Source organism: Emericellopsis cladophorae (genome assembly GCF_022114955.1).
Source record: "Emericellopsis cladophorae strain MUM 19.33 chromosome Unknown NODE_7_length_695568_cov_118_814649, whole genome shotgun sequence".
Taxonomy (NCBI): domain Eukaryota; kingdom Fungi; phylum Ascomycota; class Sordariomycetes; order Hypocreales; family Bionectriaceae; genus Emericellopsis; species Emericellopsis cladophorae.
In genome coordinates this window covers 153,953-176,712 of record NW_026250932.1, presented here as the reverse complement: position 1 = coordinate 176,712, position 22,760 = coordinate 153,953, and the positions used below count along the sequence as shown (strand labels likewise).

The following is a 22,760-nucleotide window of genomic DNA, read 5'->3' as shown; positions in this document are numbered from 1 at the left end:
ACGGCAGTTGTCGCCTCTTCAGCAAGGCAAATTAACAACCCGCGCGAGATTCAGTTGTTTCTTATCGAGAGGTAGCACAAGACAATACTTCCGATATGTGCAACCCGGATTCTTCGCTTTTTCTAAGCCCGCCAATGGATTGGGGGGGCTCAGGGGGGACTCTACGCATGGCTGCTCCATCCACGGGAGTGATATGGAGGGATGGCTATTTGTTGAGCCCGAAAGGCGTTCACTACCTAGGGGCTAAAGATCACGAGCTCATTCTGGCACGGCCTCACCCATGTCTGGGGAGCGTATCCGTACACGTGTGTTTCTTGTCGGTGTTGGGATGTCGATCTCTGCGCCTCGCTGGTTCTTTGGACGGGGTTCTCCCAATGTACATAGATCTTGACGCTACCGGCGGCGTGGATCGATCGCTAGCGGATACAACCCGAAAAGGGTCAAGGCTTCCCGCAGAAGCGCCTTGTCTTTCGTACCAGCATGTGATTCTTGGAGATGTCGTCTGTGAACAAGCAGGTAGTTGGTCGTCTGTGTGCAAATAGTCCACAGAAATGGTATAAAAACGCTCCAGTAGCTGTCACACCTCTGGACGCCCCTCTCTCACGTCCACTTGGGTATTGCAAGATGTGTTGAAACTGGTCTGATTGAGAGTGTTGCCTCCATGCGTACTCGGTACACTTGCTGTACCGGATAGCCTAATGCTTGCAGAAGCTGTCGCGGGAGGGCACGTGCCGGAAAAGCCAGTCAGCACTCTGTTCATATATGGAACATTGAAATGTTGCTGGAATGCCAGATGTGAGCTTGGCCTTGTTCACGATAGCACCGTACGAAGAGTAGGTCGGCAAGGAATCCATCGTGGAGTGGTCACTCACTATCCGTATTTGGAGTCTAGATCATCACGATCTCGATGCAACGCTGCAGCGGGTGGGTTCATCTGGGACTTCTGTCCAAGGTAGTTAGCGCCGCGCAGGAAAGTCCGCGTGCCTGGTTTTCGAGCCTCGCTTATGTCTTTCTAGTGCGCCACTGGTCCATTGGCACACTGGCGGCGCTGTTTTTGCATTGTGACAGGGCGCTAACAAGTGCGCGGGCCTGTGTGGTCTAGGCTCTGGGTACCTAGTACTGCTAGATGCCGCGTGAAATAAAAAGACAGGAGCACATATCAGCCAGCAGGTATACCTAAGGTACACAGATGCTACAGCAGTCCAGTCCAGTCACCATGACACACAGAGGCCCTCCGGTCCAGTCCTCGCGGCTGGTTCCGATTGTCCTCCCACGTCCGCATCATCTACCACCGCTCAGGTTCACGTCCACGTCCACGCCCACGCACCATGTCCAGCGCGTTGGAGTCCCAGCGTGAGCGCGAGGTCCAGCGCTACCTGCAGAGCTGGCAGGTCGCCCAGGGCTCCTCACCAACCGTCGCCCAGAACATCAGCAACATCGGCGCACCGACGGACCATGCCGACTTCACCCCCAGGGCGAGCTCGGACAAGGCGCTCACGGCCTTTGCCCAGCTGGCCGTCCTGCGCCTCAACGTCAAGCGAGCCATGGTGAGCCTCATCGACCAGACCTCGCAGACCATCCTCGCCGAGGCCACGCGCAACCTCCGCCTCAGCACCCACGACGCTGCCGGTCCCGACAAGTACAATGAACTATGGCGTACGTACATGTGTCCAGGCAGACAGGAGAGAGCCCACGGCTGCGTCGACCGACTGAACGGCTAATCTGTGCAATTCTCTAGTCGGCACCGCTGTCATTCCGCGCCCCGACGCCGTTTGCGAGCACTGCTTGACCAGCACATGCACAGGCCGCGACCCCAACGGTCGCTCATACACAGCGCCCGGCCTCGTCATATCAGACTGCCGCCTCGACGATCGCTTTCACACTCGCCCATACGTCGTGGCTGAGCCGGGCGTCCGCTTCTTCGCGGGCGTGCCCATCATCTCCCGCCACGGACACAAGATTGGCGCCTACGCCGTGTCCGACGACAAGCCGCGCGATGGGCTGACGGTGGACGAGGTTCAGTTCATGCAGGGTATCGCGCAGGCCGTCATGGATCATCTGGAGTGGGCACGGGATCGCGTCGACCGCTTCAAGGGCGAGCGCATTGTGCGTGGACTGGCGGCGTTCATCGAGACCTCGTACATACAGGGCGGCGACTCGGGAAATGGCAGAGATGGGCAGCCATCCCGGCCGCCTGAGATGTCGCAGGCTGGGAGGAGACGCCCCATGTCGAGGGTGAGTTCCTACCAGCGTGGCGATGACCTCGTCAACGGGACCACGCCGCCGTCGCAGGAGAAATATCAAGCGCCTGCTGCCGCAGCTCCCTTGCTGCCATCCTCGAGCACGCAGAAAAAGCCACAGCAGAAGTCAGATGACATGTCACACATGCTGCATCGCGCATCCGAGCTGCTTCGCACATCGACCCTGGCCGACGGCGTGGTCCTCTTTGGCGCGACCGCCACCAACGCCAAGCAGTTGAGCCGTGCCCTCCGATCGGGAGCCCTCCAATCGACGGGCGGCGACGATGACGACCTCTCGCTCCCGGTCACGTCGGGTTCGGAAGGTGTGGGCTTCGAAAGCTCCGACTCGGACGCGCTGCCCACATCACGGCCATGCAAGCTGCTCGCATACTCCCTGGCGGACGAGCGTGCTCGCGCTGCCATCGACCAAGGATCGGCCTTGTCCGTCGGTACACTCGAAAAGTATTTTACCCTCTTCCCCAAGGGCAAGGCTTTCTCCTTCACAGCCGAAGGCGCAGGCGTGTCGTCGGAAGACGACAGCGCGAGCGACAGAGAACCCCAGATTCACAACATGCGTCGCAAGGTGCGGATGGACCACAAGGAGCTCCTCAAGAAGATACCAGGGGCCAAGGCGGTCATCTTCGTGCCTCTCTACGACTACACGGAAGATCGACTCGCAGGTGGCTGCTTCCTGTGGACCTCGGTCAGTGGTCGCCTCATGAACCTCGACGACGACCTGTCCTATCTCCGTGCGTTCGCCAACAGCATCATGAGTCAAGTGGCCCGCATCAACACGCTGAAGAACGAGGCAGCCAAGACGACCTTTATCGCCAGCATGAGCCACGAGCTACGCAGCCCCTTGCATGGGATTCTCGGCGCCGCGGAATTCTTTCGCGATACGCAGCTCAGCTCCTACCAGTCTGGTCTCATCGGCTCTATCACCACCTGTGGCAAGACTCTGCTCGACACGCTGAACCATGTGCTCGACTACAGCAAGATCAACCGGCTGGGTCGCATGCAGCTGAGGCGGAATGCGAAGCAAAACAAGCTGCTCAAGTTGTCCACCGATTCACTCGACAGCCTGAACATAACGGCTGCCGTGGACCTCGCCGTCCTGGTGGAGGAGGTCGTAGACGCCACGTCGGCGGGTCACACGTTCAACAGGGCGCCGGACGCAGGACCCGTGCCGGGGCTCGTCGGCCACCAGAGTCAACTGAGGAACGGGGACGGTAGCCCAGGCACAGAAGCTGCGGGGAGTTCGGCGGTCGTGCTGCTGGATATTTGTCCCCGAACGTCGTGGATGGTAAGGACGCAGCCGGGCGCCATCCGCCGAATCATCATGAACTTGTTTGGCAATGCGCTCAAGTACACCACGCAAGGATCGGTGCATGTGTCGCTTCGAGGGAAGCAAAGTCCTGACGGGTCCAAGATGGACGTCTTGCTGAAAGTAGTGGACACTGGTAAGGGCATGTCCGACGAGTTTCAGCGAAACCGACTCTTCCTCCCGTTCAGCCAGGAGGATTCGTTCCAACCGGGTACTGGACTAGGTCTGAGCATTGTGAAGCAGATTGTTGACTCGCTGGGCGGAACTCTCGAAGTACACTCTGAACAGCACAAGGGCACCGAGATCATCGTTCGTCTTCGTCTGTTGCCGGTGGCCGAAGATCCCTCGGCTGCCAAGGACGATGTCATCCAGTCCGTTCTGGAACGCGTCCGTGGACGGCAACTGACCCTCCTGACCGGTCGACCCGACTCTCCACGGACGCAGCAGCAACTAGACCAAGCCGACCAAGTTCTTCTCAAGACCTGCGCCAGCTGGTTTGGCATGAGGGTCGTGAAAGATGGGGAGGCGGGTGCGTCAGATGCCGACCTGTATCTGTACTCGGAGCCGCCGTCAGTGGAACTGCTTGAGCAACGTTTGCAAAAGTCCGGGCTGGAGCCAAAGGCGGACAAGAAAGTGCCCTTTATTCTCGTTTGTCAGAATGCAAAAGAGGCTATCCAGATCTCACAAAACCAGACAAAGCTGCTGACGAGCTTGTCTGAGATTGTGGAGGTGGTCCCACAACCGTACGTTGCAAAGCAGTCCCCTCGGCTGATGACGTGAAATAGCTAACATGAGTAAGTTGTGGTCCACGCAAGTTGGCTAAAGTCTTTGCCCAATGTCTCCTGATGGCAGATGCCAAGTCAAGTGTGGACAACGATCGAGAAAAGGATGTCCACCCACAGCCTGTGATCGAGCAACCGCCTCCCGAGACGCCCAAAGACGATGCATCCGTTCCCGAAGCACAGCCTGCTCTAGCCGTCGACAAATCAGGCCCGCAAGCAGATCAGCCTCAACCATCAGGAGTTTTTGGCCTGGCATCACCTCCTCCCTTGAACCCAGGAACACCAGCACTTGGCGAGGGAACAGTATCCTCGTACCCGATCCCCAAGACCAATGAACCCGGACCGGCCGACAAAGCACCGCCACGCCATGTCCTCATTGTCGACGACAACAAGATCAACCTCCAGCTGCTAGTCATGTTTATGAAAAAGTGCGGCTTCTCCTACGCCGAGGCCGAGAACGGGCAGGAAGCCCTCGACAGGTTCACCGAGGCGTGCATCCCCGCGTCGGAGACGACGGGACACGGCCGGCGACGGTTCGACTTTGTCCTCATGGACATTAGCATGCCCGTCATGGACGGTTTGGAGGCGACCAAGCGGATACGCGAGTTTGAGCGCGACAACAGTCTGCCGCAGACCAACATCATCGCGCTGACCGGTCTAGCGAGCGCAGATGCCCAGCGCGATGCCGAATCCGCCGGCGTCGACGTCTTCATGCCGAAGCCTGTGCGTTTTGCTGAGCTTAAGAAGCTTGTGAATCCGTCCTAGACTGCGGGACGCCGTCATAGGAAGTCGGGCAGGGCAGGTCAATCAACGCGCATCCTATGTTGAGATGCTTTTTTTGCTGGCCTTCAAATACTGGCGCTACGCAGCCATCGTCATCGGCCTCGGAGACGGTGGTCCGGTCCTTGCGATGATGAAATCCCAGACATGTTCTACAACCAATGCCGCCCTGGCAGCTCGGGAGGCATGCTTCTTCTGGCTCCTCTGGGCCAGAGCCTTTGCGCAAGGCCGGCATGCAGGGGATTCTGCTGCACCTTGCAGCCGTCCCTTGATTCATAACGCATCGGGAAGCCGGCTCTTCTACTCCAACGACTTCCTGTCAGTGCGAGAAACGGCTGACTGCTGCCGCATGCGCCTGGTACACGTTACCGCTGTGAGTTGTTCAACCCACATTGCTAGGTCTCGTTGGAGGAGACGAGTGCAACCAAGATTTCGGCATAGACCCATGTGCCTATGTCCATGCAGGGCTTTGCCGAGCGTTGGCCCTGACCAGCGGTGTGCTGGTCCTCGTCAGGGACAGCCACGGACGTCGTGAAGGAACATGGACCAAAGAGCAGCAGTCTACACGACAGCAGTAGCAATCACCTCACTAAGCAGAAGATAAACAATTACCCCTGAGGCTTGTCCTTCCAAGGCATTTACTGGATTCCACGCGGAGCGTTTTGCCGGCGAGCATGGAACTATTGCCCCAGCCACGCGGCCATGCCCAGGTTTCCTGGTGCACAAGCTGCTCGAACCCTAGCATCTGGCTTTCGCGCCGATCACCGGGGCAAGGCAGAGGCAGACTGGTCTCGTTATCGGTCCGCGCGGGTGCGGGCATGCCTCAAGCCTCATGCCTCATGCAACTCAGCCGCTCAGGCCGAAACACTTTGCGTATAGTACTATTCAACTTTTGTCTACATACCATCTCGAGCCGGGCCGATATGCAGCTAGTGCCTTTGCCAACATTTGTGGGATACATAGGGTAATCATTGACGTGCCTTGATCAACGTTCTAAGTAGCTGCTGTCGTAAAAGAATTGCTGTGCCAATGCTCTGCACATGGCTGTCTTCCACGACTGGTCAGCACCAGCGTTCCGGTCTTACCAGCAGCGAACATGCGGACCATCTGCTGGGAGCTATGTCTTCTGGCAATATCGCCTTATGTAGCCGCACGACCTGGTCTCCCTGGACTGGCCGCTCGTGTACACTCTCTCAGACCGTCCTGCTCAGCGACACGATGGTGATGGGGCTTCGAAGCATACTTGCAAGCCTCCGGAGAATGTTGCAATCAGCGCGCCCAAGAGGAACACCTTCCAGACCCTCATGAAGCAGGATTATGCCGATGTTACCGCGTACCTCCACGAGCAGAAAGAGCTCAACCTCACTGCAATAGTCAGTCAACTCAACCTCGTAGGTCCTGTCTGGTTCATGAATGACCAGGCTAGACCACAATATGGCTGGCCATGAGCAGATGGGACAATGTCATCGTGACCACGGACGTATTGCAGCCCAACAAGACGGATGCACCGGCCTACCTCGACCAAGAAGGATCTCTCCCTCCTAGATTCGCCCAAGCAACACTGCAGTTCCATTCACAGGAGCAGCCATACCTTCGGGAGTACATGGTCGGACCCTTGCCTCTGAACAACTCTACCGCTCACTATGAAGAGCTCAACTACATGTTTATATCCGGTCGAGGTCTGAAAAACGTGTACAATGCTGATAGGGAAGCGATTGCTTCATTCAACCTCAAAGTTCGAAAGGATTCCAAGAACACCACACAAAGGCTTCTCGACGACTTCAGAATGATTGGTCTTACATTCAGGAGAATCCCCTGCCTGACGACTTTCACAGACCGCTACGGGAGCAGACGATGACAATCTACTGTTCGCCGGCAGCGACCCCCTCATCCACGTTGGCGACAGGATCTACCAATGGAACGAATTCTACCCTGCACACTCTGGCGAGTTCTTCTCGGAGACCGTGTTGCCCACGAGCCTGCAGTTCAAGGTGGATCTCACCGGTCGTGATGCCTCAAAAGTGGTTAGTCGTCGGCTGGTACTACGATGGCCACTGCTGGCCTTCCACCGCCTTGTTCAAAAAAGGGGTCCAGAGTCTCAAAAAGAACGCCAGGCCCGGTCGTCGACGGACCGTGGAACTCGTCCGACCATGCTGGAGAAAGCCTTCCTCGCGACAATCTATATTCCCCCGTCTCAGTGCAGCCAGACGGGCCTCGCTTTGGCGTCGATGTGGAGGAGAGCTATGTTGAGTGGAGTACGTTTTGATGAAATATCCGATTTCCTTTTCCTGGCTGATCATGTACAGTGGATTGCACCTTCTACATCTCCAAACACAATGATGTTGGCATGCAGTTCGACTGTCCGTCCCACGCCACGTACCTCAACACGAGGTTCTACATCACCGAAACCACCTGTGTGCACCCCGACAGCCTGTGTCTCTTTGAGTTCAATACTTGACATCAGGTTCCATCTAGGGAGTGTTTTTGGTAAGGAGACGATGGATACGGATTCCACATCTACGACAACTTGTCAGGCTCGATGCATAATCATGTGATCAGCTTCAAGCTGGACCTGGACATTGAGGGGCGGAACAACAGCCTACTGAAGTCTGAATTCGTCCCAAAGGCCCAAGTGTAAGAATTGACACTTCAAGCAGCCCCAGAGTCAGGTACTGACGAGAATCAGCTACGCCTGGTCCGAGGGGCGTGGCATCAACACCATGCAGGTGGAGCACACGTACATTACAAACGAAGACGACGCCAAGATCACCTGGTCCAAGAACGGAGCTGTCATGCATGCCGTCGTCAACAAGAATGCGCTCAACAAGTAAGGAGAGGCACCATGCTACCATACCCACCTCCTAACCATAGGCCTTCGGGAAACTCTGCTGGCATCGAGTTCAGATAGCGGCAGCACTGCTTACTTGACCGTGCAGTCATCCTCCGCTCTGGGAAACTCCATCGACTGGGCCACCCACAGCCTGTACGCCCTCCAGAATCACGACACGGAACCCAAGAGCGCATACGCATTCATTCAGTCACGACCCGCACAACCCAGCCGTCGACTTTGACGAGTTCTTCAACGGAGAAAGTCTCGAACAGGAGGACATTGTACTGTATGACCTTCCCTTCCCCCGTTAGAGAGGATTGGACACTGACCAGAACGTTCTTGATAGATACTTCAACCTAGGCACGTACCATCTCCCCAACACGGTGGACCTGCCAAACACAGTCACCACTACGGCCATGTCGTCCATCGCCATTGTGCCGCACCATTTACGGCGTCGGCTATCGTTCGACGAGACGTCCACCGTCACAAAGAACCTCTTTGGCAACCAGCAGGCAATGTGCATGCATGACGTGAAGAGTGCTGCGCCTGGTCTGGACACGGTTGTGGGACAGTTGCAGATTCCCAAGTTCCCATGAAACCCCAGCGGTAGCCTGCAGACGAATTCAGCTGGGTAGAAAGCTAGGCCACGGACACAGAGGAGGATGCGCGTTGCTCTGGTATTAATCACGATGCTTCTGCAGTTCTCAGTGGCAGCCAGACAAAACCATACGAGTGTGAGCGCTTTGTCTCAATACAAACCATGCCTTTCTGAATATGTATGCCGTCGCTAAAGCAATACACTGACCATTCGTCTATTCATCAAATCCACCCGTGTTCGCTGACCACCTTATCTCATTGGCGATCCCTTACCAGGCGTCCAGCTTAAAGTCCCTCCAAATGCCGAACCAGGGACGCTGGCCGTCAAAGAGCCCGAGTCCCTCTTAGGAGTCGTCGGCGGGCCAGTCGAGCCCTCTGCTGGGAGCGGTGGTGTGTCCGTTCTTTGGATTCCTTGGCCCTCCTTCCGCGGCGGCTTGAAGTTAACATCCCGGCCGACTCGGTATATGTCCAGCAGCATCTGATCTAGAATACCTGCATCCTCAAACTCGAGGAATTTCCGATATAATTTTAGTGCCGTCCTGGAATCCTCGATCGAGTCGTGCGTCTCCAGCTGGATGTCCTCCTTGAGCAGATACCACGCCAAGAACGCTAGAGAGAGCCTGCGGAGGCGCGCCTTGAGGAAGAACAAGTCGATTGTGTCAATGACCTGCACCTTGGGTACATGGATGTTAATGACGCGAAAGTCCTGCTTGAGGCCGTGGCCGAGAAACTTGCAGCCGAGGTTGAGCAAGATCCAGAGCTTCTTGTAAGCCTTTTTCAAGGACAGAATGCAGTGGTTGGCCACGCGCGGGTCGAGATCCTGCTGTGTGATACCAGAGTAGGAAGTGAGGTAGTCGACGATCGGCTCTCTGATAGCAATGTAATCGTCGATAAACGGTTTCCCCTCGTCTTGGCCCTGCCCACGAACGACAGATACACGAGCCAGGGCGTATACTATGGGGCGGATTGTCTCTCGCTCGCCATCCGAGTTCATTTCGATCTCTGGCTGCCGTACAGCAACGAATTCGGTGTCAAGAGCAATGATCATGCCGGGGCCTGGAGCCTCCGTGTTTGGGTTCAGCACCTGGTACGTCTTGGTAGCTGGATCCGCGTTGGGGCTAGCAACTGTCAGTGAACGGTTCACGCGCGCAAGGTACTGCTCATACTTGAAATCTTGGTACAGCAACGAGGTATCGAGCGTTATTTTCCATGAGGTGTCCATCTGGTTATTGGCTTCCTTGACTTGGAATGCCAGCACCGATGGCAGCTTCCACGCGGTGTTGAATGTCAGAGCCTCCTCGGCAGTCACCGAGCGTACGAGGAAATCGTTGAATAAGTGCCATTTGCTTTTCCCAGGGTCAGTGGGTTCAGCGTGTGCAACTGTAACACGTAAGCTTTCACCGCTCGCTAGAGCATACATGGGGTTGCCATACCATTGATTATAGACACAAGATGCGGCTTTTGTGCCTGGCCGTTCTCAATGTTGACGGCAGCGCCCACAAGAGAGTAGACAGTTATGTTGTGTATCCCCCTCTGCAGGTGCAGTTTGAGGTCTTCGCCCTCGTAACAGAAGAATTGGCCTTGCTCCACTATGATGCCAATCTCCTCCGGGAGCCAGCCTGGAGTCGCCCAGAGCATCTTGTGTTCTTGGCTCGTGATGGTGGTATTCAACATCAAGACTGCTGGTATGTTGTGCACAGTCTTCCTCGTTGATATCGTTTGGTATCTCTGGCACCGGCTACACCAGCCCTTGGACGTAGTCTCGCGCTCTATGCTGTGTTTCAACACCTGCGAAAAGGTGATCCGTGGGGATTTTGCATTGCGGCCAGGCGCTTTCTGCTCCTTCGTCAGCCCACCCAAAGAGTGATACAAAAGCCAGACTTACTAAAGAAGGGTACATCAAGTCGTTAACAAACGTCGCCGCCGGACGAGTGTATTCGCTCCGACAGTTCATACATTTGATCGAGCTCGTGGCGTGTGTCGTTAGCATCTACTACATATCAGCATCCGCCCGAGACTTCAAGTTTGCCGCCAGGTCCCCTTACCTGCTCCATTGCCGCTGGGTTCGGCGACAATGGTTTGTAGTCTTGCGCGAATCGATCAAGCAAGAAGCGAGTCAACCCCTGGAGCATGATATTGACAGACGTGTTGTGCGGGTCCTCTTCCAGCAAGCCCAGGGCACCAGCTGGAGACGTTAGCGCCTAGGACGACATACACTGAACAGGATGGCTCATCATACCTTGGGGATAGTTGCTCAGCGTCTTGAGCAAGTTTGTGGCCTGACAAATCGAGCCCTCGGCTTTCTCTAACATGTCGAACAGGAACCCAAGTTCGCAGAGTAGGCACAATTCTCCGACACAAGCAGTTGCAGCATGTTGGAGAGCCAAATTGCGTACAAGAGGTGTAAAGTGCAGGATTTGTAGCAATGCGTTAGCATAGGAATTCGAAATGTGCGTCTCAAGACCGGAGTGCCGCGTCTTGTTGTAGAAACTGCTCTCTGTCAGTACTGACCTCCGCGACGTGTGAAGGAATAACTTACCCGAAATCGAAATCATCCACACCGAATTTGCTGTACTTGATCTCGACACTGCGATACATCACTGGCACCTCTGCTTTCTTGCTGTCTATTGTCGTGTCCCCAAGTGGACTGGCAAGGTCGTCCGCCTTATCGTCCCCGCCGCCAATGGACTGAACTGACTCTCTCGCTTTCTCGCTGAGGAATTTGGGTGCTTTGAGGCCCGTCTTTGCCTGCTTCTCGGAATCTCGGGTAAGCTCGACTTGGTTTCGCCGCAGCCCACGGGTGTTGCGACCGTAGAGGCCAAAATCGCTTGGTTTGAGCGAGGCGAGGAACTGTGGATCGTACTTTACGGGAGGTGCGCCTACATCGCTGACATTCTCCGGCCAGGCAGATGCCAGCAACTCTCGATAGTACGGCAAGCCTATTAGATTCGAGGGTCTTGTGATGGTCAGATATGCGAAGAACGAACGAGGCGTCGGTGAGTCCACTTACGTATCGGCAGTCCATTCTATCTGCGGCGACGGCTCTTCGGGGGTAGCAAACTCCACAGGCGCTGGCAGGTCAACAAAGTGCATCTTGCTAGGTGAGCCCCAGAGATGTATCTGACAGTCGGCATCTGTCAATGCAATCGCTTCTCCGGATGGTGCGACGTCGAACATGGCGAGGTATGTCAGAACATTGGCCTGACGGACATTGCTAGAATTGGGGTTCATGAGATCAACAATGTGTATCTGGCCACCTTGTGAGACCACTATGCTGGTTGTCAGCATGCGAGGATGCATGCGTACGTACGCAGCCCCGGCTGGAAAGGGAATTGGTGGCATGGAAGACATTTGCTTGATGTCAAAGACATTGAGAAAAGGGTCTAGAACATAGTTCTGACCCTGGCGTAGTGAGTAACCGCACGTAACTATAAAGTCGTGCTGCGCGTCCATGTCGCTGATCAGGGCTGAGTGGGCGTTCCATGTCCTAACCACTGCAAAGCTGATGGGGTCAAGTAGGTGGACTGACCCCGTCTTTGTTGCCGCGCAGATGTACCTCCCGCGACGCATTATGGTGTAGCGGTGCTCCGTTGGTATCTTGAAACTGGTGAGCTGGAGTTTCCGGTCCCGAGTCTTGTCGACCTACCTGCTTTGTGACCTCACCCTTATTGAGGTCTACAACGAGCATTACTTCCTGCAGACCTGCCAGTAACACTTCAGCGGTTCCCTTTGATGTGAAGCTCATGCATTTCAGGTCCTTCATGTCAGGGTGTCTGCCGCGTGTCAGCGTCTCCACGAGGGCTAGAGCAATCACACTCACCTGATATGCCATTGCGGAAGTCCCCTCCGCATCGCCATATGCAGGTCCTTGGCTCCCAACGCTATCACACCTTTATCGTTGACCAGGATCTGCCGCACTGGTCCTTCCGTCGCTGCATGCGCCTTGAACGAGGTGTACCGCTGGAGCTCTGCCCCGTAGAACGAGGTGACGCGACCCTATGCCTGAGGTTCAGTATGCTTTTTGCATCCCATATTTGCCCTTACCCCACGTACATATTCATTGCCTGTCCACAGAAGCTCTTGGAGGTTGTCGAAGGTCATCGTTGACACGGGAGTCGGCATCGCATGGAGGTTCGGTGGAGGGAACGGGACCCGGGCAATCTACCGCGCCGATGCTTGGTTAGCTACATGACCCCAAGACATCTAGATACTGTTGGCGGTTTCCGATCTGCTGCAGCTCGCGAGACAACTCTCATCAAGCAGTCGCCCGCCTGCTTGTGGTAAATCCACTGACCTCGTCCCAGTCTGCGTCCATGGTGACGTTGTGAGGCTTGTCCAGAGCCTCATGTTTTGCTGCAGAAATCGATAATAGGCCCAGGGAGTCTCAAAGAGACGATAGGCAGTTGGTAGAGCCGCGCCCCGGCGAGTATAGTGTGTTGCGCTTGTATGGAAGTTTATTGACAATCGCAACCAACAGCTGCTGCATCCCCGACGTGACGCGAGGGGCAGTCACGGTGGGACATCTGAGGTACGCGCGCATGAGCTGTCCCCATGGTCCGATAATACACTAGCACAGACTAAATTCAGAGTGGCCAGGATTCGTGCCTAGGCAGATAAAACTGGTTCTTTGAAAGACCTAGAAGGGCTTCTGCAATTTTTTATTTGATTTGAACTTTTTTTTTTTTTCATACCACCTATCTTTTGCCGAGGAAACAGCTGAAGTATGTGCCGCATGAGTTAGCGCTCTAGCTACAATAGTTGGTTTTCCGGAGCATTCCCCCACTATCGCTACTCTTGAGCAAGGCGACGTCGCGTCAACTCCAGTCCGTCCCTGGATCAGGTCGATCAATGCCAATCAATGCGAGTCATGCGACGAGGTCCGCATGGTGCACCCACGTTATTTGTGAGGTATTTGACGGATCGTGAACCTCATAGGCACGACACCAGGCTCTACACCTGGCAATTGGTCCGATAGCGAGCCATCTTGCTCCGACTCCACATGCCAGCGGGTGGACGTCAGCTTCCCTACCTCGTCCCACAGCTGTTGAAACGTCCTCTGATCGTGCAGGAAAGGTTCTGCTCGCGGCGAGTTGCTCGCTCGACCTGCTGCGGGTGATTTATTGTTCACTCCAGCATGCCGGCCAACTATCGCCGCATTATGTGTCCCTGGCTTGATGAAGCCCACAAGGCGCTTGCCGATGTAAAGTTGCTGCGTCCAGGTGAATAAGTGGAAGAAGCTATCAGCAATCACCACTGTGATCTGCCCCTGGAGTTTGGACAAACGGTTGTCATCTGGGTCGATCATGTCGCCCAGTACAAAGGTAGCCCCGAGAGTATATCTGTCGCGAAACATTTCGTATCCGATTTCGATGAGCTCCGAGCTCATGTCTGTCCCAAACAGTTTGTGACCCGGCACCCCATCCGATCGCAGTTGCCGCAGGACCTGGCCTAAACCACATCCGAGGTCCAGAATCGCTGCTTGACTTCGTGGCAATTTCAGGCGAAAAAGAATCTCTTGATACAGATCATCATCGCGGTTCATCAATGTGAGGAACTTCCATCGCCCTATTGAAGGCGTCTGCGAAACACTCCATGCCTTTGCGCGCTGGTGAACGAGTCAGTAGATGGCAACAGGTCAATACTATGTGTCGAGGTGACCCACAATATTGAAGAGGTGTTGGTCGATATCATCTTCCGATATCTCACTGTACGTCTGCAGCAGTCCTCGCAGTGCTCCAATTTCGCTAGGGATCCTTGGCATATAGCTCCAACTCTGCGCTTTGCCCAGGTCCATCTCAGAGCGAGCTTGTGTGTGAGAGCATCAAATTCGAGACCTTCGCGTGGCAGCTTGTCGTCGCCATGCCTCCCTCTTCCCAATTCAAAGTGTCGTCTATGTAGCTCAGTGCCAGATACCAAACGGCACAAAAGTGAAAAACTTTGAATCTATTAGTCTCAGATCAGACTGCTGAGGGGTTGCGGACAACGCGTTCCCTCTGGGGAATGTCATGAGGTTGATATTATTCGTCAGTCTAACGCGAGATGCACACAGGGCTTATAGCAGCACGCTTTCGGTACCGGCAAAGAGCGGAGTTGGAAAGAAATAGATTATGTCGATGAAATGAATACTGAAGGATTTGTCTGCGGCTCTGGACCTAGAAACCCGCGCACGGCTTGTAACCAGCCAGTCTCCATCAGTCATCCCTCCATCTCTCGTTTGTGGAATGACTTTTTGATTGCCACAGCAGCCGGAAGAGTATGGATTCAGCACAGACAGAAAACACTGATCGCATGCGCACGCGATTCGACATAAGTTGCCGAGAGTATTTGTGATTGTTGAAAGACAGATTTGTCCAACATGAGCAATCACAGAACGTGATCACCATGCCCCCCGGTCATTGCGCCAGATTCAAGCCAGAAAGTATACTGCTGTGTGATTACATAAGCATCCGTCGCGGTTACTGCTCACGCAGATGCCGAAAGATTCTTCCACCTCCGAACTGTGCACGGCACTGCGAGATTCCCACGAGCCAGAATCACCCACCGTCCACGGCGCCGAGTTCTTCCTGATCCGTTGAGCGGACGCGGCGCGTCGCATTTACCATCGACCGACTCGAAGATCGTGTATACATGTAAGTCCCTTCCTACTTCACAACAGCGACGCTCTGTGACAATGATAAATCATCATGGCTCACCGTCGCTGTCGATGCAAATTGGCGAAGCATCATGCGCTTTTCGCGCGACGAACACAATTCTCTTGGTGACACCAATATGCTAACGACTGTAATTCTAGACGATTGGCCAGCGTGGAGAAACACGCCTGGCTTCTCCTCGACCTCGTTACCAAGATATTGCAGCATCGACAGAAATATCCTCAGTCCCTGGCGATTGGTGACAAGCGTCGCGATCCTCTTCGAAGTCGCAAATTAAAAAGACGGCGCGCGCCCAAATCCCCACAATGAGTGCCGCGAACGAAGGCCAGGATGGCGATGCGAATGGCCCGATAACGTACCCTTCACCTAATGCGGACACAGGCGACGCTGGGCCTTTCTATAACACAGCTTCCCAGGAGCACATGGATGAGCCCGAGGATCGTAAACAGCCCTTCGACGACGAGGACGATGTAGCGCAGGCACAAGACCACCACAATCATGACCAGGACCACAACCTGGACGGACAACACCAGGAGCATCAGCACCATGAGCACATGCAGACAGAGATGCATCAGCATGATGCGGAAGGGTCACAGCAGCAAAACGGCCGTCCCCCTAATATTGAGGAGCTCCAACTCGCTGCGCAACTTGGTCACACAATCGCCTCGACGCCACTGCTACCCAGCACCGACCCAAACATGAATACGGAAGATTCGAACTTGCGCCATATCATGCCGCATCCCGAACATCAGCCCGAACATCAGCAGCCAGCCCCAGAGCAGCAGCATCATGAGCAGCCATCGGAGGAACAGCCACAGCCACAGCAACACCATCACCAACAACAGCCGCCGCCGCCAGAGCAACACCATGATATTCCACAGCAGCAGCAACAGCAACAGCAACATCACCATCACAACTCTGCTTATATGCAGGGAACGCCAACATCGGAATCGATGTTGTCGCACGGCCTTCCGGTCTCAATCAATGCCCAGCTGCAGCCGTGGAATCCGCTGACGAGTGATAACGTCCCCCCACGCAAAAGGTCAAAAGTGTCCAGAGCGTGTGACGAATGCAGAAGAAAGAAGATCAAGTGCGATGCTCAAAATGACGGTGTTGGCGACCAACCTTGCTCTAGCTGTGCTCGCTCCAACATTCCCTGTCTATTCAGCAGGGTGCCTCAGAAAAGGGGCCCCAGCAAAGGGTGTGTGCATCGTTTTGCGGCAGCAAGCCTGAGACTAACAATGTTGCAGGTACATCAAGGAATTGGCAGATCGTATCAACAGCATTGAGAGCAAACTTGAGACAGATGGTGGCCTGACTTCAGAGGATCTGTCTGGCTTGTTCGGCGATAGGCCTCTCCGACAAAGCAACTCGGCGGAGGAGTCGGGCAGGAAGCGGCCTTACTCGAGTATATCTGGCGGCGACATGGGCTCGCCTCTGGCATCTAGGAACACTCCATGGGGCCCGCGCCAGCTCCCGTCTGCACAGAACCAGGCGGACATGGATGCAACAGAGTCATACAACAGCGCTTCTTTGGCTCCTCAGCCCTTGCCCATTCCTTCCCACGATCACAACGCAGCCGAGGCAGCTATGGATCTCTCACTGGCTGACTGGGGAGATGGGCCTGCCGTCGAAGAGGGCGTTTTTCAAGAGTAAGTACCTTGCTAACTTCACGTCTCGTCCGAGTTTAACCCTTTGCAGCTATCTCTCGACCCTTCAAACGCTCTATCCGATCCTGCCGAGCAACCTGCCGCGCATGCAGGAGCTCCTGCAACAATGTCCGCATGCCGTCCGAACTGCCTTTGCCCACGCGCTGTTAGCGGTTGCTCAGTCTTCCTCAGGAAACGTGCGGCTTGCCAGCACTCTACTCGCGGGCTGGGAAAGCGAGGAGTCACCGAGAACACCCCTTGTCAACCTTGTGCATGTCCAGACGCTCTTGTTGTTGATAATTGACGCCGACTGGCGGGGGTCGCCTTCGATGCCCTACCTCATGGGCCGGGCTGTTGTGCTAGCCAACGACATGAAGTTGTGGACAACCAAGAACTTGCCTGATGATCTTCCACCGGATTCCCAGGATGCGTTGTGTATCCGCGTGTGGTGGTCGCTCATCTTGATGGATCGATGGCATGCCGTGGCTACTGGCAAGCCTGTCTTAATACCCGACCACAGCGCTGTCGTTCCTCGGGGTTTGGACACGGTCCTCAACGAGACCTGCTTCCACCTTGTTCGTAAGTTGCTACTATTCTTTCGTCTCCATTTAATGTACCTTTCGCTAACATCACAAAGGGCTATCTAATACCTTGGGAGCCATATCCGAAGTGAGCTCGTCGCTACCACCAGGCGTCACCGTGGCTGAAGCGGCCGTGGCTAGTATCCTGTTGAAATACGTGGAGCAGTACCGACAAGACCTCCCAGATCACGTTGTGCCGTCGACGCATCCTTTGGTGCATCTCGCATACTGGCATTGCAGGCTCGCTGTCACGCTACTATCCCCTAAAACAACGACACCTGGCATCATGTGGCCAATGGAGGAGTTGATCAAGCTTCTCTCTGCCAATGCCGACATGCGTAATCCTCTCGCCAATCACTTTGGCGGTCTGGTGATACTGTCTCTCTCCCGCTTGCTGAGCCACGAGGACTCGCGCGAGAAGGCGACGACGCTCATTAGGGATCTTTCGGATAGGCCTGGTGGTGTCTGGGACGGCATCAGGGATAAGCTGTCGGATCTTGTCCGCCCCACGTCCTCGTCGGGCGATGTTACACTCCAGCACCTAGCTGATCTGGCAACGGCCTCTACTCAAGATGAAGCGAGCGCAAATGACATGGCCAATGGAGATGAAGCTTCTGTGCCAATGACACTTGATTAGTCGACTGGACGCGCTGGAATCAGGGGACACTTCGAGTTTGTATGACTACTTGGGATTGTATAATATTTATAATAATTGTCATGGGCGAAGGCGTACGGCAGCACGCGTAGCATAGCAACATGGGTTGCTGCTTGAGACTACATATATCTAGTACATGTGTACCATGAGGCCTATGACCATGTTCTCCACGTCCAAGGGGTCGTCCATCAAGTTCAGCGAACGTCCACTGGGCAGCCTTTGTGCGTGTATCGCAGCTAGAAATGGCATCCGCCAGATGTCTGCAGGCGTCCAAGACAGGCGCCTACATCAACGTTGTGCAGCTAGGTGATCCACAGGGCGCACTTGCGGATACTATGCATGAAGGTACTCAACAAGACAGTCCGTAATATATAAGAACGAGTTTCCAGAATCTGTCAACCTTTCTCCCCCATAGAGCAGTCTATTGTAAGCGCGACTGCAAGTCGATATAATAATGTCTCAAAGGTATAGGGTAGCTTAGGGCTCGACGTCCTATCACCCTCGATGATTATTCATACACGTCCTACAAACAGCAGTCTTCGCCAGATCATCGACGACACGACGGCACCCCTTCCTCTGTCTCTTCGTTGACTGAGTCAAGACAGGAGACCAAAGTTTGGGGCTCCAACTACACAGACCCCACTTTTCCATTTTCCCAACCACACTTCTTCTTCGAGACAAGTCCCGTGGCGTCTGAGTTTGACAAGTCGCGAGGTCAGGGATAAGTCCTCCGATTTTTTCTTCTTCTCTTTGGCTGTTTCTCCTTCCAGTATTGGCGGCTGTTCTCGGTTAGACCCCATACTCTAGCTCATAGCATCACAATCTGTGCACCCTCAAAGACCGCCTGTCTGAGTGAGGACCTAGTACGTACGTACTGTACTCGAATGCATCACCCCTGATATCAATCTGCTGGAAATGCCTTCTCCACTGTGCTGCATGCTTTGCCCCAGCCGCACCAGAATCGGAAATGAACATGTAATAATTACTATGGAGAGCCATGATCGTGAGCACTCTCGGGGTAATAGTACTCTGTGGAGTGCCCTAATCCACACAAATCGCTGCCAATGGCAGTAATAATGGCTTCGTCGCTGCGGGTCCACTGTGCTGGGGATTCACGTTAACTCTTGCGAGTCACCCTCCGTTCATCGGGTTCCTGCGGCTGGCAAGGCTTGACAGCTGTGCTGTCGGCGGAGCACGTTCGCGGCTAGAAATTATGGTCGTCGCAGCCGCCCCATGGCAGCATGCGGTGAGTACGGAGTACGTACGTAGTGGCATGGCGCGGATGGCTCGGTCGGATACAGGTGCTTCGGATGGATGCCAAGTCCGTCGAGCAGCAGGGCCTTTCAAAGTGTCTGATCAAGTCTATTGTGCAGCCTCGCGTGGAGGAATCAAGCATGTAGTCTATCGTCAGCGATGCGCTGCCACCGCTGTAGTCATCATCGTTAAAATGGGTGACCACCGTACCGCAAAGAACAAAAAAGCAAGAGAAAAAAACACAAACACCTCTTCAAGCAGCGAAGAACGCCGGTTGAAACCATGATCAAAGTGATCATCCATATCCAGCCCTAAACACATCCGCCCTGTTATGCCGGTCGAAAGTCGCCCCTTTTTGATTTTCTCGCGTGTAGTCCTGAACTCCTTGTCGAAAACGCCGCCAGTCTCCCTATGTATGCAATGTCTATAGATTGTTGAATAATGTAAGTGAAAACAATGTTGAAGTAATCCGATGAGGCAGGTCCAGCAAGCTGCGCCATTGCGCCCTCCCTTTGCTTCGCGTCTGGACCGGTTGAAATTTCTATAAGCAACCAAAAGGGCGAGTCGGAGCAAGGGGCTCGCCGGGTATAATAATAGCTCCGGCATAGCGTCCGCTGGCTCAGAATTCATCCCAGTTGTTGTAGGCGGCGATCTGTGTACCCATGGGGTCGGTATTCTCATCCACAACACTCTCGTGGTAGTTGGGGTAGTAGAAAGCCGGGTCGTCTTCCACCATGGACATGCCAGTGCCAGGCGCAGTCTGCTGCGTCAAGTCTGCATCCTTGCTGTAGAAGTTGGTGTAGTCAATCGTGCTGATGTCGGCAGCATTGCCCATCATGTCGTGACGCATGAGGGCCGCGTTGTAGTCGTTGTCCGCGCCGGGCATAAAGTCCTCAACTTCAGAGACATCGCCCGAGTTGGACGTGGTGTTGATCAGATTGGGAATCTGGTCAGCGTTGCTGGCAAAGTCAGGAAAGTTGCCAAAACCATTGGTGCCTGCCTGGCTATAGCTGGATGGCCCGAACCCGTCGGGGAAATCGTAGTGGCTCCAGTCCACCGAGGCAGCCGTGCTGGGCAGGCCAGCGCTGAAGCACGATGCGTCGTTGTCGGGCGAGTACCCCGAGCTAAACATCTCAAAGGTACCATTGCCGCTGTGCGCGTAGGACGGGTAGTCGATCCCAGATAGGTCGAGCGGAGGAACAGAACCGTTCATCTGGAAGCCAGAGGCCGAAAGCATGGGGGATGTCGCCTCGGATTTAACACGTCGCTGGTGTGCGGCGCCACGGTGGGCTTCTGCCATGCCCTCCGAGGCGGCACCGAGGCTGCCCGCACTGTTGGCTGAGTTGACGCGGTTGAGAGTGAAGGGGCCGGTCTTGTGGGACGGGCGGCTCGTTTTGCTCGTAGAGACCCTGTTGCCATTCTGGTCAAAGTTCATCATGTCGGCTGACGAGTGAACAGTGGCAGCCCGTCGACGCCGGGCCGCAATCTTGGGACGCGATTGTAGAGGGTTGCAAGCCTCCGTGTCCGACTCTGTCTCGGGGACGGTGTCGAGTGTAGGCTCTTTCTTGCCCGCACAACTGCATCGGCCGCCGTGGTTGCAGCAGCATGTGGATGTATGACCGTCGACCGCAGGCTGGATGTGCGCGCACTTGCTGGTCTTCTCGCCGCAGTCGCATTTGACGTGGGAAGACCGCGCTTTGCGCGCGGATCGGCAGTGGTTGCATTGGGACACTGGGCGACCCTTTTTGTTGATGTGTTGCAGAGGCCGATCTGTCAGGAGCACCGAGGTCAGACAAAGCTCAAAGGGGCAGAATAAAAGAGGTGATTTGCCATGCGAGACGTGACACTCGTTGGATCGCGGCGGGCTGCAGCACGATTGCTTTTTCTCAATGATCTGCAGCACCGCGGGGCAGAAGTTTGCGCCGCCACGACTCAAGGACTGATCACGAAGTTTGGTAGTAATGAACTTACCGGAGTGATGGCAGTTGCTCACGCGGTGGCCTCGCACGCAGGCATCGCAGGCGTATTTCTCTCCGTTAATCAACATGATGTGTTCGTGGTGAGCTGTTGTGAGGGAGGAAGAGAGACACGAGGCTGGGTCGGGATGGCCAAGTCAGCCGGCAGAGGGAGGGCACTGATGTAAGTGGTATGGATGTGTGCGGCCGTGGAACTGTAATGGTGGGTGGCAGCTGGTTTGGTCGCAGGCAGGGTTCCCGATCCCGGATGCGACCGAAGGTGACAGACGATGCGTCCAGGGACAGGTCGGCCGTGGAGGTGTAGTATGAAGCAGGAAGTTTGTGAAGTGAGGACACGGTTTGTCGGGCGATGAGGATGGTTTGGGAGATTCGCGGAATGACAGTTCAGCGAGCAGCCGGGACTTGAGTCGATGTCGAGTGAGCGAGCGGTCGGTGGGTTCGTGATTTTGGGGAGCGACGGGGGGGGGGGGGGGGCACAAAAACGGCACTGCGTACCGCTGCCTGTACAGGTACAGTCCCTTCAGTGCGAGCGGGTAACAGGGCGATGATCGGGGCAAGCCTGGCAGCAGCACAGACGGAAGCAATGGAAAACGTTGGTCCGTCCTAGCTGTGGTGTGCAGCGAGGGCAAGGTACTGTACGGCGCCCTGAGGTAGGGTACTGCACGTAGGTGTCCACTAGTCAAAGGTGGCGGGGGGCTTGGCTTGGCTTTGCGTGGGACTGATGTCGCCCACGCCAGTAGGTAATTGTTACCAAAAAATGCCCAGCTATTGTCGTTCGTCTTGCTCTCAATTTGTCAAGAATTCGAGGTCAAGCAATGGGAGAGTGTTGCTCTCGAGCCCGGCGCCGCCAAGTTGTACGAGTTCTTCGCAGTCGTGCTGCTGTCCGTTTTCAGGACGACGGGAGCCGAGCAGGCAGTCCCGTCTCGGTGGCAGGTTCGGTCGGTCGCTCCAGTCGCTGGGTGGATGGATGATTGATTGCTAGCGCTGAGTGGAGAATTCTCGGTCTGTGACCTGTGTGCATGCGTAGCGGACACTCGGGGTTTTATCCTTTTTGTCTAGCTGGTCTGGTCCATGGTCCACTCGCAACAATCCGAGTCAAGATGATCGAGACAAGTCGATCGCAAAGGGCCGGCAACTTCAACTAAAAGATGAACTTTGTTGCACTTTCCGCAGTCTGACGAAACTGGACAAAGCAGACAGCGGGAATCGGGCGTAGAGGCCGTGGCTGTAAGCAGTTATATGCCCATGCACCCCTCGGCTAAAGGGGAAATGTCTTCGTGTATCCGTATTGTCGTAAGTACCGCGTATAATGTCGATCCTTCCAGATCCAACCGGTGATTCGTACCTTAGTCTCCGTATAATATCATTAGACAGCTCCCATCCGTGCAAAATAAGTAGAGAATGTCAGCGACCAATGTAGGATGGCACCAACAGCCGGCGTT

General features: G+C 55.0%; 4 protein-coding genes across 4 annotated transcripts; 2 read left to right on the top strand and 2 right to left on the bottom strand.

Annotated features, from left to right (window-relative positions):
• Positions 1 to 1,328: 1,328 nt before the first annotated feature.
• On the top strand, positions 1,329 to 8,552 carry J7T54_005528 (Hybrid signal transduction protein dokA; the record flags this gene model as incomplete). Its single annotated transcript, XM_051503957.1, has 14 exons — positions 1,329 to 1,656; positions 1,739 to 4,307; positions 4,364 to 5,069; positions 5,149 to 5,499; positions 6,275 to 6,499; positions 6,553 to 6,861; positions 6,962 to 7,150; positions 7,330 to 7,381; positions 7,433 to 7,490; positions 7,686 to 7,760; positions 7,813 to 7,953; positions 8,035 to 8,109; positions 8,165 to 8,242; positions 8,303 to 8,552. The coding sequence occupies 14 exons, from the start codon at positions 1,329 to 1,331 to the stop codon at positions 8,550 to 8,552; spliced, it is 5,406 nt and encodes a 1,801-aa protein (XP_051364355.1).
• Positions 8,553 to 8,803: 251 nt separating this feature from the next.
• J7T54_005527 (ubiquitin carboxyl-terminal hydrolase family protein) lies at positions 8,804 to 12,868 on the bottom strand (the record flags this gene model as incomplete). The annotated part of the gene is made up of 12 exons (XM_051503956.1): positions 8,804 to 9,933; positions 9,987 to 10,341; positions 10,599 to 10,738; positions 10,793 to 10,832; positions 10,950 to 11,043; positions 11,093 to 11,509; positions 11,564 to 11,802; positions 11,860 to 12,150; positions 12,200 to 12,326; positions 12,374 to 12,549; positions 12,607 to 12,714; positions 12,848 to 12,868. 12 exons carry the CDS (start codon positions 12,866 to 12,868, stop codon positions 8,804 to 8,806), a joined length of 3,138 nt encoding a protein of 1,045 aa, XP_051364354.1.
• Positions 12,869 to 15,508: 2,640 nt separating this feature from the next.
• J7T54_005526 (uncharacterized protein) lies at positions 15,509 to 18,070 on the top strand (the record flags this gene model as incomplete). The annotated part of the gene is made up of 4 exons (XM_051503955.1): positions 15,509 to 16,245; positions 16,454 to 16,855; positions 16,905 to 17,431; positions 17,490 to 18,070. The coding sequence occupies 4 exons, from the start codon at positions 15,509 to 15,511 to the stop codon at positions 18,068 to 18,070; spliced, it is 2,247 nt and encodes a 748-aa protein (XP_051364353.1).
• A 1,891-nt stretch (positions 18,071 to 19,961) lies between these two features.
• On the bottom strand, positions 19,962 to 21,389 carry J7T54_005525 (Copper resistance protein-like protein; the record flags this gene model as incomplete). The annotated part of the gene is made up of 2 exons (XM_051503954.1): positions 19,962 to 21,112; positions 21,314 to 21,389. The coding sequence occupies 2 exons, from the start codon at positions 21,387 to 21,389 to the stop codon at positions 19,962 to 19,964; spliced, it is 1,227 nt and encodes a 408-aa protein (XP_051364352.1).
• Positions 21,390 to 22,760: the final 1,371 nt, after the last annotated feature.